General features: G+C 44.4%; 2 protein-coding genes across 2 annotated transcripts in view; one reads left to right on the top strand and one right to left on the bottom strand.

The window, feature by feature from the left end:
- The window catches only part of AIFM2 (AIF family member 2, ferroptosis suppressor), a 36,543-nt gene that overhangs the window by 806 nt on the left and 21,785 nt on the right, over window positions 1-13,952 (bottom strand). The window contains exon 9 of the mRNA XM_024765532.1: window positions 484-522. Coding sequence (XP_024621300.1) covers window positions 494-522 — 29 coding nt within the window. The 3' untranslated portion in view covers window positions 484-493. The remainder of the gene's footprint in view (window positions 1-483; window positions 523-13,952) is intronic.
- MACROH2A2 (macroH2A.2 histone) overlaps window positions 1-13,952 on the top strand; it is a 53,338-nt gene that overhangs the window by 33,822 nt on the left and 5,564 nt on the right. The window contains exons 6-7 of the mRNA XM_024765533.1: window positions 629-728; window positions 9,293-9,382. Of these exons, the coding sequence (XP_024621301.1) occupies window positions 629-728; window positions 9,293-9,382 (190 nt within the window). The remainder of the gene's footprint in view (window positions 1-628; window positions 729-9,292; window positions 9,383-13,952) is intronic.

Here is a 13,952-nt window from a genome sequence, read left to right as displayed (position 1 = left end):
TGGTTACGTGATGATTCGCTTTCTCTCCCTTATCTAGGGGAGCAAGAAGTTCTAGCTCACATGGGGAGACAATGGAAAATGGCTTCCATTCTGCTCAGCTCTGAGCACATGGGGCAGCATTTCACAAGCATAGCCCCAAGAGGGTGGTCCCAAAAGTCAAGGGTGCCAGACATAGAGGTCAGAATCCCAGAGCCCCTCACTTCTCTCCAGCAAAGTGGTTGGCTTTACATCCCTGCCTCCACAGGTCTGTGCTGCTCTGGAGAGAATGCAGGGAACCGAGTAGCTTCTTGCAGGAGCTACTCAGAGAATTACGATATCGAACACCAAGGCCACCCGGATGGGAAACGAAGGCATAAGCTATAGGGAAAAGAAGAGGAGGGGAGGTCCCGGTCCTGCCCCCAAAAGGGGAGGCAGATTTACTGCTAGCCTCAGGGTGAACATCAAATCCACTGAGCTCCAAAGAGCCTGTTGAAAACCACACACCTTGGAAACGTCAGATGGTCGCTCCACGCACAGCCTTTCCTGTTGACACAAGCAATTGAGAGAATGAACAGATGTGAGTAAAACATGAAGATTTTCCTTAGGCCTTGATCTCGCCCACCCTCTGCATCTTCTCTTCCCAATGCAGCTGTCCTTGACCCAGAGTGACATCAGCCATATTGGCTCCATGAGAGTGGAGGGCATCGTCCACCCAACCACAGCTGAAATTGACCTCAAGGAAGATATAGGTAAGGTTCTGAGATTTCGGGAGAGGTGCCATAGAATAGCTACGGTTCTGGCAAGTTCTCGTGAAGTCGGTCATTGTCAGCTGGATGGCCCCTGCTTGGCGGACCGTGTCAATCAAGCTCCGCCTTCGTGTGTAATTGAACAGCATTACTAGAGAAAAACTAATTTTGTTTGAGGTCTGCAGATATTTTTGACATTTTTATTGAAGTATTATACACAAACAGATCATTAATGCACAGCTTGATGAATTTTTCTCCAAGCGAACAAAACTGGGACCAGCACCTTGATCATGAAACAGAACCTTACCAGCACCCCACAAGGCCTCTCATCCCTCGTCCCGGTCACCATTCTCTCCAAGGGTAACCACTATCCTGTCTTCCGTTTTTTTAATTTTTGGCTGCGCCTCGAGGCATGTGGGATCTTAGTTCCCTGACCAGGGATCGAACTCATGCCCCCTGCAGTGGAAGCACCGAGTCTTAACCACTGGACCACCAGGGAAGTCCCCACCACTATCCTGTCTTCTAACAGCATAGAGGGGTGTCATCTGTTTCTGATTTTATATAAATGAAATCATGCAGTATGTCTCCTTTTGTGTCTGTCTCATTTTGCTTAACTTTGTGAAATCAACCCATGTTGTTGAGTGTGGTTGCAGTTCATTTCCTTTACTGTACAGTATTCCACTGTAGGCATATAACACAGTTTGTTGATCCATTGTACCATTGATGGCACTGGGGCAGTTTCCAACTTGGGCTGTAATGAGTGGTGTTACTCTAAATATTGTTGTACATGTTTTGGGTAAACCTCTACATATATTTTAAGCTGAAATACTGAGAACACCATTGGTAAAAAGGAAATGGACATCTGGAAAAAGTTAGGTGGTCTGTAAGGCTATACCCTGAGTTCTTTCACCAGTGGATTGCCACCTGTCCTGTGAGTGGTGGAGGGATCTGTTACTAGGCTAGGTGGAGGAACCTGGAGGCTAAGCTTCCAGGCACTAGAAATAATAATAAGACCATTTAGTCACCATCTCACTAATTTTTACAAAACAGAAATGGTCAAAGAAAGGGTTTTGTCCCTGGGATACAGGGCTTGCTTCTGAGGTAGGTGATTTGGGGCCAATGCTAGCAGCTCAGCCCTGGATGGTAGCTGCCAGGCTCACCTGTGTTTCCCCCTTGGCATCAGAGGCCACTTGCTTTGCTGAAAAGGAAATAAGATAGCACTGGGTGGGGGAAAACAAAAACAACAAACAAAAAACAGTATTACAGAGAAAGAGGATTTCTCTGGCACACAAACAGATGGTGAAAATTCTTCTACTCTTCAAACCCAGCCCAGGCCCTACCAACTGCCCTCAACTCCCTCTGTGTGGAAAGACTCACCCTCGTGCCCTTAATCTTGAGCTCTGTTTTGAAGTGTGTTCTAGCTTCTCTCAAAACAAGTTTATCTTTTAAAGCTTTACCTTCTTTATCATTTCTATAGTATTTGCATTTTTATATCAGGAAAACTATAAAGATATTTCTATTTTTTAAAGGGTGGGTGATGGTAGGATAGGAAACACACTGGCATTGAAGTAAAAACTCGAGGTCAGATCCCAGCCTCAGTGGAGGTTCTGGAGCCAGTGTGGGTCTATGCCCTGGATTTAGCTGTGTGACTATAGGCAGTTTTCTTAACCTCTCTGAACCTCAGTTTCCTCACGTGTGAGGATAACAATAGTACGTGTCTCATAGAGGTGCTATGAAGATTAAATAACATAATACAAAGAGGGAGCTTAGCACAGTGTCAGGCTCATAAGCATTTGATAAATGATAGTCTCCTTCATGGTTGCAGAGTTGTTAGAAGGGGTCCCTCCCATCATGATTCCGTTCTCCACTACTGTCGCCCAAACCAATCTCCCCATGCAGATAAGGCCCTGATTTATTTTTTTAAGACATTATAAGTTATTACAGAAAAGTTCAAGCCTACAGAAAAATAGCAGAAGAGTGTAATGAAACCCTACACACCCCATTGCAATCATCATCTACCCATGACCAAGTTCGTTTCACCTCTACCCCCGCCCACATTCCCCCCACACATATTACTTTACCTGTGAATATTTCAGAATGACAAGGGCTATTTTTTTACAACATACCATTATCACAAGACCACTATCACAACTAAAAAAAATTAAATTAATATCTTCAAATATCCAGTGTTCAAATTCCAACTGCATCATAAATGTCAATTATTTTAAATTTGTTTATTTGATTCAGGCTCCAATAAGTTCACACGTTACAATTGGTTGATAAGTCGCTTATAACCCATTGGATCCCCCTTTGTCTCTCTCTTTTTTTCTTAGCGATTTATTTGTTGAAGAAGCTGGGCCATTTGTCCTGTAGGGTTTCCCACAGTCTGAATTTTGTTGATTCCATCCTCCTAGTATCATTAAACATGTTTCTTCTCTGCTTTTCTTATAAGTTGGTAGTTGGATCCAGAGGCTTAATTAGATCCAGGTTCAAATACTTTTAGCGAGACTACTTGGGCAGTGATGGAACGTTCTCCCATCAGGAGCCCCACTCTCTCACGATGCTCCTTCTCTAGTTCTGTCCATTCGTTAGGGGTTGCAAAGGGGAGATATTCTAATCCTAGATATTCTAATTCCTTCTTCACTTCTTCACTGGAGGCTTCCGCACAGGGGAAGTCCCCTCATCAACTCTACAGGCTACTTTATTCCTAAATGTCTTCAGGGAAGAGGGTGGGCTCACCGTGATTTTTACATGGTCCCATTTGACCTCTGAAAGCAGAGCACAGCAGCCTAGACCTGTTTGCCCTGCTTCTCACTGTGAACTTGGCTACCAGCTTCAGCTACTTGGCCTTCTCCAGGCTTCTGTGACCCAGCAGATGGAAACTGGCCAGGGGTCTGAGGGGCAGAAAGGAGACTTAGAGGCACTTGCCATAGCCTGCGATCACCATAACCAAATTGTGTCGTTGAAACCCAAGCACATTAATGGAGAAACCCCTCCACCCCGGCCTCAGTGGAGAGTGATTGCTGGAATCAGTATTTTTCCTAAGTGATCTGCACATCGTACTGTGCCCCTCCAAATATACTTGAATGTCTGAGTGTGGAGTGGGGAAGCTCCCTCACTCAGCCTCTAGGGAAGCCTCTGAACTGAATAATAATAAACAATAATCACCATCATCATCTGGATAATTACAACAACTAATAATAATAACCACAGAGAGAGAGCTGAGACTTGCCCCCAACATCCAGTTCACCAAAGTCATTTGAAGATGAAAATGCATGAGGGGAAATACCTCATCTCCCACCCAAGAGCAGCAGTCATCCTGGTCTGGACAAAATACCCACATGTCATCTCAGGGGCATGAGGGTCCCCTGGTGCACATAAGTGGGGCTCCTGCTGTGCTGGAGGTGGAGTCCTGCCATCTCCTGGGGGTTCCACTTGGCCTCTCTAGAAGCACAACCCTGAAATATGGCGTAGAGAATTGTCTTACCATCAAAAACTCGAGGGAGGGCTTCCCTGGTGGCGCAGTGGTTGAGAGTCCGCCTGCCGATGCAGGGGACACGGGTTCGTGCCCCGGTCCGGGAAGATCCCACATGCTGTGGAGCGGCTGGGCCCGTGAGCCATGGCCGCTGAGCCTGCACGTCCGGAGCCTGTGCTCCGCAACGGGAGAGGCCGCAACAGTGAGAGGCCCGCATACCGCAAAAAAAAAAAAAAAAAAAAAAAAAAACTCGAGGGATTTCCCAGCAGAAATGTCCTTAGAGATTAGCCTTGCAAAGCTCTGCATTTTCCACTGGAAACCGAGGCCCAAGTTGGGGGAACAACATTCCAGGCTGCCCCGGGTCTGTGTCTGTCCTTCGGCCCCAGGGACTTATAACGCATAGGTGGTGGTGAGATGGGAACAGAACCCCAGAGCTCTCCACTCAGAGGTTCCTGCTAAGCCATCTGTCACCCGGGGCCTGCTCCCCACCCCGCAGCAACAAGGTGGTGGCTGCATCCCCAAGGGTGGCTCTGGGACCCGGCTTAGGAGCTGGTGACGAGAGGCAGGCTGCAGCGTCTGTGAGATCCCCCCTCAGTGTGGAGTGCTGCCATCAAATCAAGACACTGAATTTAATCAGTACTACACGGGTACCCAACCCAGAGATCAGAACACCAGAGCCTCAATTTTTTGAAAAGATCACTTTAGGGTTCGTGTCATGAGACTGCCTTATGGCCAAATCACCCCCTAAAAGGGTCCTTTAACGAGTTTCCATGGAATATGTCAATTGCCAACAATATAACTAGCACTGCTGATGGCCTTTGATAGTACTCACAATGGTATAACCTCTTCTCCCATTTTATGCCTCTCCTTATGTTTTTTCTTATGCTTCCTTTTTGCTTTCAAGAGGGGTCCATCTTTTATACCTCCAGTATCGTTTTCCTCTTCAGTAGAGACTTCTAATTCTAAATTAAATATCAAGTTAAGAAATAAAGACATAAGTTAAGGAAAATGAAAATCTTATTTATCTAACCCTAACCTTAAAGTTATAAATACCTTTGCTTTCTTTGCAAACTTGTTTTTTGGCCATGCTGTGTAGCTTGTAGGATCTTAGTTCCCCGACCTGGGATTGAACCCAGGCCCTGGCAGTGAAAGCGCCAAGTCCTAACAACCGGACTGCCAAGGAATTCCCTCTTTGCAAACTTCTGAAGCTTCTTTTCTTTTTTTTTTTTATTAATTAATTTATTTTTGGCTGTGTTGGGTCTTCATTTCCGTGTGAGGGCTTTCTCTAGTTGTGGCAAGTGGGGGCCACTCTTCAGGGCGGTGCGTGGGCCGCTCACTATCTCGGCCTCTCTTGTTGCAGAGCGCAGGCTCAGTAGTTGTTGCACACGGGCCTAGTTGCTCGGCGGCATGTGGGATCTTCCCAGACCAGGGCTCGAACCCGTGTCCCCTGCATTAGCAGGCAGATTCTCAACCACTGCGCCACCAGGGAGCCCCCTGAAGCTTCTTTTTTATTGTTGTCTTTTTGGGTCATTTTTTTCTAAATAGATCTTTATTGGAGTATAATTGCTTCACAATACTGTGTTAGTTTCTGTTGCACAACAAAGCGAATCAGCCATATGCATACACATGTCCCCATATCCCCTCCCTCCTGAGCCTCCCTCCCATCCTTCCTATCCCACCTCTCTAAGTCATCGCAAAGCACCGAGCATATCTCCCTGTGCTATGCTGCTGCTTCCCACCAGCCAAGTATTTTACATTCAGTAGTGTATATATGTTGATGCTACTTGCACTTCGCCCCAGCTTCGCCCTCCCATCCCGTGTCATCAAGTCCATTCTGTATGTCTACCTCTTTATTCCTACCCTTCAACTACGTTCATCAGTACCATTTTTTTTTAGATTCCACATATGTGCATTAGCATATGGTATTTGTTTTTCTCATTCTTATTTACTTCACTCTGTATGACAGACTCTAGGTCCATCCACCTCACTATAAATAACTCAGTTTCATTTCTTTTTATGGCTGAGTAATATTCCATTGTATATATGTGCCACATCTTCTTTATCCATTCATCTGTCAATGGACACTTAGGTTGCTCCCATGTCCTGGCTATTGTAAATAGTGCTGCAATGAACATTGTGGTACATGTCTCTTTTTGAACTATGGTTTTCTCAGGGTATATGCCCAGTAGTGAGATTGCTGGGTCATATGGTAGTTCTATTTTTAGTTTTTTAAGGAACCTCCATACTGTTTTCCATAGTGGCTATATCAATTTACATTCCCACCAACAGTGCAGGAGGGTTCCCTTTTCACCACACCCTTTCCAGCATTTATTGTTTCTAGATTTTTTGATAATGGCCATTCTGACCAGCGTGAGGTGATACCTCATTGTGGTTTTGATTTGCATTTCTCTAATAATTAGTGATGTTGAGCATCTTTTCATGTGCCTCTTGGCCATTTGTATGTCCTCCTTGGTGAAATGTCTATTTAGGTCTTCCACCCATTTTTTAACTGGATTATTTGTTTTTTGATATAGAGCTCCATGAGCTGTTTATATATTTTGGAGATTAATCCTTTGTCTGTTGTTTCATTTGCAAATATTTTCTCCCATTCTGAGGGTTGTCTTTTTGTCTTGCTTATGGTTTCCTTTGCTGTGCAAAAGTTTTTAAGTTTAATTAAGTCACATTTGTTTATTTTTATTTTAATTTCCATTACTCTAGGGGGTGGGTCAAAAAAGATCTTGCTGTGGTTTATGTCAAAGAGTGTTTTTCCTATGTTTTTCTCTAAGTGTTTTATAGTGTCTGGTCTTACATTTAAATCTTTAATCCATTTGGAGTTTTTTTTTGTGATGTTAGGTAGTGTTCTAATTTCATTCTTTTACATGTAGCTGTCCAGTTTTCCCAACACCATTTACTGAAGAGGCTGTCTTCTTCATTGTATGTCCTTGCCTCCTTTGTCATAAATTAGGTGCCCATACGTGCATGAGTTTATCTCTGGGCATTCTATCCTGTACCATTGACCTCTGGACATCCTTGTCTTGTTCCTGATCTTAGTGGAAAAGCTTTCAGTTTTTCACCCTTGAGTATGATGCTTGCTGTTGGGTTTGTCATATACATTTATATGTTGAGTTAGGTTCCCTCTATGCCCATTTTCTGGAAAGTTTTTATCATAAGTGGGTGTTGAATTTTGTCAAAAGCTTTTTCTGCATCTATTGAGATGATCATATGGTTTTTATTCCTTAATCTGTTATTGTGGTGTATCACATTGATTGATTTGCGTATATTGAAGAATCCTTGCATCCCTGGGATAAATCCCATTTGATCATGGTGTATGATCCTTTTAATGTGCTGTTGGATTCTGTTTGCTAGTATTTTGTTCAGGATTTTTGCATCTATGTTCATCAGTGATATTGGTCTATAATTTTCCTTTTTCTGTGATATCTTTTTCTGGTTTTGGTATCAGGGTGATGGTGGCTTCGTAGTATGAATTTGGGAGTTTCTCCCTCTGCAATTTTTTGGTAGTGTGAGAAGGATCAGCATTAGCTCTTCTCTAAATGTTTGATAGAATTTGCTTGTGAAGCCATCTGGTCCTGGACTTTTGTTTGTTGGAAGATTTTTAATTATAGTTTCAATTTCGTTACTTGTGATAGGTCTGTTTATATTTTCTAATTCTTCCTGGTTCAGTTTTGGAAAATTGTGCCTTTCCAAGAATTTGTCCATTTCTTCATGGTTGTCCATTTTATTGGCATCTGGCTGTTTGTAGTAGTCTCTTATAATCCTTTGTATTTCTGCAGCATCAGTTGTGATTTCTCCTTTTTCATTTCTAAATTTATTGATTTGTGTCCTCTCCCTTTTATTCTTGATGAGTCTGGCTAAGTGTTTATCAATTTTGTTTATCTTCTCAAAGAACCAGCTTTTAGTTTTATTGATCTTTGCTATTGTTTTCTTTGTTTCTGTCTCATTTATTTCTGCTCTGACCTTTATGATTTCTTTCCTTCTACTGATTTTGGGTTTTCTTTGTTCTTCTTTCTCTAGTTGCTTTAGGTGTAAGGTTAGACTGTTTATTTGAGATTTTTCTTGTTTCTTGAGGTGAGATTGAATGGCTATAAACTTCCCTCTTAGAACTGCTTTTGCTGTGTCCCATAGGTTTTGTGCTGTCATCTTTCATTGTCATTTGTTTCTATGTATTTTGTTATTTTTTCTTTGATTTCTTCAGTGATCTCTTGGTTATTTAGTAGTGCACTATTTAGCCTCCATGTATTTGTGTTTTTTACATTTTTTTTCTGTAATTGATTTCCAGTCTCATAGCATTGTGTTCAGAAAAGATGCTTGATACGATTTCAATTTTCTTAAATTTTCCAAGGCTTGATTTGTGACCCAAGATGTGATCTATCCTGGAGAATGTTCCATGTGCACTTGAGAAGACAGTGTATTCTGTCACTTTTGGGTGGAATGTCCTATAAATATCAATTAAATCTATCTGGTCTGTTGTGTCATTTAAAGCTTGTGTTTATTTATTTTCTGTTTGGATGCTCTGTACATTGGTATAAGTGGGGTGTTAAAGTCCCCTACTATTACTGTGTTACTGTTGATTTCTCCTTTCATGGTTGTTAGCATTTGCCTTATGTATTGAGGTGCTCCTATGTTGGGTGCATAAACATTTATAATTGTTATATCTTCTTCTTGGATTGATCCTTTGATCATTATGTAGTGTCCCTCCTTATCTCTTGTGACAGTCTTTATTTGAAAGTCTATTTTATCTGATACTAGTATTGCTAGTATCAGATACTAGCAATATCAATCCAGCTGTGATTAACATTTTGGGGAAGTAACTCCTATGATACATTAGAAGCAATATAAAATAAAATAAAATATTAAATAATTCTTTAAAACAAAAGAGTTTGCTAAAATCTAAGTCCCACTGGACAGAAGCCCAGGGACCCCTGTCACCAGTGACCACTGGTAAACAGGATTTCAATTGCAAAGTTTGATTCCTACTTTCTCAGCAATTGTTTTAAGACCTAGTAAAACTCTGTCAGTGTAATTAATGACTGAAAAGAGCAACCACAATGGATTTCCATTGTTTCCTTCACAGGTAAGGCCTTGGAAAAGGCTGGGGGGAAAGAGTTCTTGGAAACAGTAAAGGAGCTTCGCAAGTCCCAGGGCCCTTTGGAAGTAGCTGAAGGTAAGTGTGGAATCAGGCCATGTTCCCTGCACAGCCTCACCACCTTCCCCTCCAGCATGACATACTTCACGCACATTCAGTTTGCAGAGCAAAAGAGGCCATAACCAATCAAGAAGCTATTTTTGCATCTCTCAGATAATTTGAGCAGGCCTGCATAGATCATTTCGTACACTTTGGGGACTATAAAGTGTCTGGATAGTTCAAGCCAATTTGCATCGCAGCTCACCCCAAAATGGTCTAGAGCAATTGGGCAACTTTGTGTGTGTGTGGAAAATACACATGACAAAATTTACCATTGTAACCTTCAAACATTGTACAATGTGGTGGCATTGAGTACACTCAGTGCTGTTCTCCATCACCACTATCTAGTCCCAGAACTTTTTATCACCTTCTGTAGAAACCCCACACCCATCAAGTAGTCACATCGTCCCTCCCCCAACCCCTGGCAACCACCAGTCCGCCTTCTGTTTTGATGGATTTGCCTCTTCTGGATGTTTCATGTAAGTGGAATCGTATAAATATGTGATCTCCTGTGTCTGGCTTCTTTCACTTAAAATGTTTTCAAGGTTCATCCATGTTGTACCGTGTATCAGCACTTCATTCCTTTCTATGACTGAATACTATTCCATTTGTTTATCCATTCATCATTTGGGTTGTTTCCACCTTTGGCTCTTGTGAATAGAGCTGCTCTGAACATTTGTGCACAGGTTTTTGTTTGAACGCTTATTTTCAAGAATATTGGGTAATTTTTTGACAGGCGGGCCCAACTTCAGATCCGTGTCCCCGCCCACCTCCAGGGACCATCTAGTCAGTGCCAAGTGCTGCCCTGGTGCTGGGGCTCCAAAGACAAATAAAACCCACTCCTGCCCTCAAGCACTGGACAGTCGAGGAGGAGAAACAAACACACAAGTGGGGCACAGAGAGGGAGCCATGCTCTCTGCTTGGGGGAGTTGGGGAGGCGCCAGGGAGGATATAAGACCTGTGTGTGAGAAGGCTCAGTCAGGAGCAGCAGGGAGAAAGAGAGGAATAGCGGCCAGAGATGAGCCTTGCCCTTGGGCTGTGCTAAGGGTCTGGATTTGACCCTATACAGATGAGAGTAGGAGCTGGGGAATGTGATGATCAGATTTGATAGTTAGAAAAGTAATGGGGCTTCCGGTCAAGACAGAACATGAGTCCGCACTTTACAGTCTGCACATACCACTCCCCATACGATGACAGACAGAATTTCCTTTCTAAAATTTTAAGACAGAGCCACACTGAAATATAAAATAAATATCCAGGACTTCCCTGGCAGTCCAGTGGTTAAGATTCCACACTCCCAATGCAGGGAGCACGGGTTCGGTCCTGGGTCAAGGAACTAAAATCCCATGTGCCGCACGGCGTGGCAAAATAAATAAATAAATAAACATCCATGTGGACAGAGAAGAGCTGCAGGCAGCAGCAGCAGGGGGACGTGGAAGCTGTGAGCTGGGCTCCAGGTCTGGTAACATGCAGAGCCATCAGGAGGTCAACTCTTACCTGCTGATGGGAACGGAGTCACCTCATGCTTGGAGGGGACCAGAGCCAGGCTCGCTGCTCAAAGCAAGGGCTGGATGCAACTCCCAAGCTCTTACAGGAAGCCAAGGCTCTGACCGCCACCCAGGGCTATGGCTCGTGTGAACTCTGTTTTCTAGAGTAGCAGAAGGGAGCAGAGAGCCCCTCGCCCAGGCCCAGGGCCACGTGGCCCACTGGCTCAGTGTCTGGATCTACCGCCTCCCCTATATGACCATGAGACAGAGCCCTGAATCATCCTTGTAGGACAGGATCCTAACTGCGGGGGTCTTGCAAACTGCCTGATGGGGTGGGAAGGAGAGAAAAATAGCTTCTCTACATAGATTGAGAGCCTCCAACACGCTTCTAAACAGTTCCAGAGGCAGAAAATAGGAGGTAGAGAGGCAATATGTGAAAAGATGAAGAGATACAAACTACTATGTGTGAAATAAATAAGCTACAAGGATATATTGTACAACACAGGGAATACAGCCAACGTAGCCAATATTTTATAATAACTTTAAATGAAGCGCAACCGATACAAATTTTGAAGCACTACGTTACGCACCAGAAACTAACATGTTGTAAATCGACCATCCCTCAGTTTAGAAACAAACAAAACAGATCCTGGCTGAGAACTTTCCAGAATGAAACCCACGAGTCCTCAGGTTGAAAACACTGAGTATATGAAATCAAAATAAATCCAAATCCTGGCCCATCAGGATTCCCCTGGCAGTCCAGTGGTTAGGACTCCACGCTGTCACTGCTGAGGGCTCGAGCTCAATCCCTGAGCAAGATCCTGAAAGCCACGCGGTGTGGCTAAACCAAAACCAAACCCCCAAAACACCAAACAAAACCTGGCCCATCGTGGTGACGTCTCTAAATTTGAAAAATCAAGAGAAACCTGAAAAGCAACCCAACGAAAGGCAGAGTGTTTGTAAAAATGGTTCTCCTGACAGCCGACTTCTCGTCAGCAACAAAGGATGCTTGGAGACAGAAAAGAAGTATCTTCAAAGCACAGAGGGGAAAAACTGTCAACTAAGAAGTCCACGTATTACTTTGTTATTATTCAACAGGGAGGATGAAAGATGCAGAATTACAGACATGCAAAAATTGAGAGTTGGAAGCCCTCAGACTCTTGCTGAAAGGACCACAGAGGCCTCACTGGGAGAAACAGAAGTGAATCCAGAAGGAAGGAGAGGGCTGTAGGAAACAAGCAGGAGCTAAGAAATCGGGGCATATCTGTCAGCTCTAAGTATCCATGGCCCTGGGGCCAAACAGTGGTAGCTCCCTGGGAAGAAGGGATTGGTGAGGGTGAATCTGTAAAAGGGGAGACAGTTCATCAGGGTCTAACACCATATTTCATTTAATTTCAAAACACCATCCGTTGTAAGATATGCCCTTATTGTAAGAAAGAATAAATTTCCAAGATGGAGTGTCCAGTAGGAGACCCCACACAAAGCCAGGACACATTCAGTTTAAGAGCTAGCAAGACATGAACCACCACGCAGAAAGGGCAGCAAGTACCTTTTTTTTTTTTCTTAATAAATTTATTTACTTATTTTTGGCTGTGTTAGGTCTTCATTGCTGGGCGCAGGCTTTCTCTAGTTGCGGCGAGCAGGGGCTACTCTTCCTTGCTGTGCGCAGGCTTCTCACCGCGGTGGCTTCTCTTGTTGCAGAGCCCAGGCTCTAGGCGTGCGGGCTTCAGTAGTTGTGGCTCGCATGCTCTAGAGCGCAGGCTCAGTAGCTGTGGCGCACGGGCTTAGTTGCTCCGTGGCATGTGGGATCTTCCTGGACCAGGGCTTGAACCCATGTCCCCTGCATTGGCAGGTGAATTCTTAACCACTGTGCCACCAGGGAAGCCCCAAGTACCTGTCTTGACCTTGCCATTGGGTGGACAGAGCGGGGACAAAAAACCTCACTAGGGAACTTGAACCACAAGCTGGTACTCCTGTGGATTTGCAGCCGAATCCACTGCGGCCCAAAAACTTCAATCAGGAAAGTTAGTGGGACATGACCTGGGTATGGTAGGGTCCCCAGGTGACATAGAAGTAAATGCAACTTCCCTCTGGAAGAACTCATCTCAGTCCAAGCCCACAGCCATTGTAAAATGCATCCTGATTCCAGCCAGGAAGGTGGATGGGACAGGGGTGGGAGGTGGCGGTAGAAATGAAGCAGATGGGCCTGGAATGAGACAAGTCAGAGGAAACCGACAGGTGGTGCCGGCGACAGAGATGGAGAAAGGGGAATCAGGCTTCGGGAGCAAATGATGATTTTCTTGGGCACAGGTTGGACCTGGGGCACCAGCAATGTCACTGGTAAGGAGCTGGTGAAAACTGAGGACAAAAATGGTTTGCAGATGGCTGTTTAAAAGACAGGGCCAAGCACGTCGGGCAGCAGAGAGAAGAGCACCGGACCTCGGCGGGCAGGGGGAAGAGGGGCTGTTGCAGGAACCTGAGACAGGAGGAAAAGCACGGTGTCGCGGAGACCAAGGATTAGCAGCAGCGGCTTCCCAGCCAGACAAGGGGCCACCCTGCAGTCCCCTTCGCTGTGGTGACCCTGAGAAGGTGGGCTCGCCTGAGGAAAGGTTCTGGAGGCCCTTTGCAGCTGCACTGCCATCCTCAGAGCATGGTCCTCCAGGTGACATCACATCACATAAAGAGTATTAGCAGATGCTTCTACCAAATATCAGTGTCCCAAGCCCCGAGATCACTTGACCTTGACCTTGGCACCTGTAAAGAACACTATAAATTCTTACAACTACAAGCCAATGTTTCCATTTCCAGTTGCCATGGAAATACTTTGTTTTAGGCTGACGTGCTATCATGGACTACCCTCAAAATCTAGTGTAAATAGCGGGCGTCAGAAGGATGAGAAGGCATGCCATTTTTTTCCTGATTAAATGTCTGACTTAACATTGCCGTTAGTGGTATATTCCTCTTATTTTAAATGACTTTAGGGCTTCCCTGGTGGCGCAGTGCTTAAGAATCTGCCTGCCAATACAAGGGACACGGGTTCAAGCCCTGGTCCAGGAAGATCC

Source organism: Neophocaena asiaeorientalis, unplaced genomic scaffold, assembly GCF_003031525.2.
Source record: "Neophocaena asiaeorientalis asiaeorientalis breed wild unplaced genomic scaffold, Neophocaena_asiaeorientalis_V1.1 scaffold31, whole genome shotgun sequence".
Lineage (NCBI taxonomy): Eukaryota > Metazoa > Chordata > Mammalia > Artiodactyla > Phocoenidae > Neophocaena > Neophocaena asiaeorientalis.
This window is presented reverse-complemented; position numbering and strand designations above follow the sequence as displayed.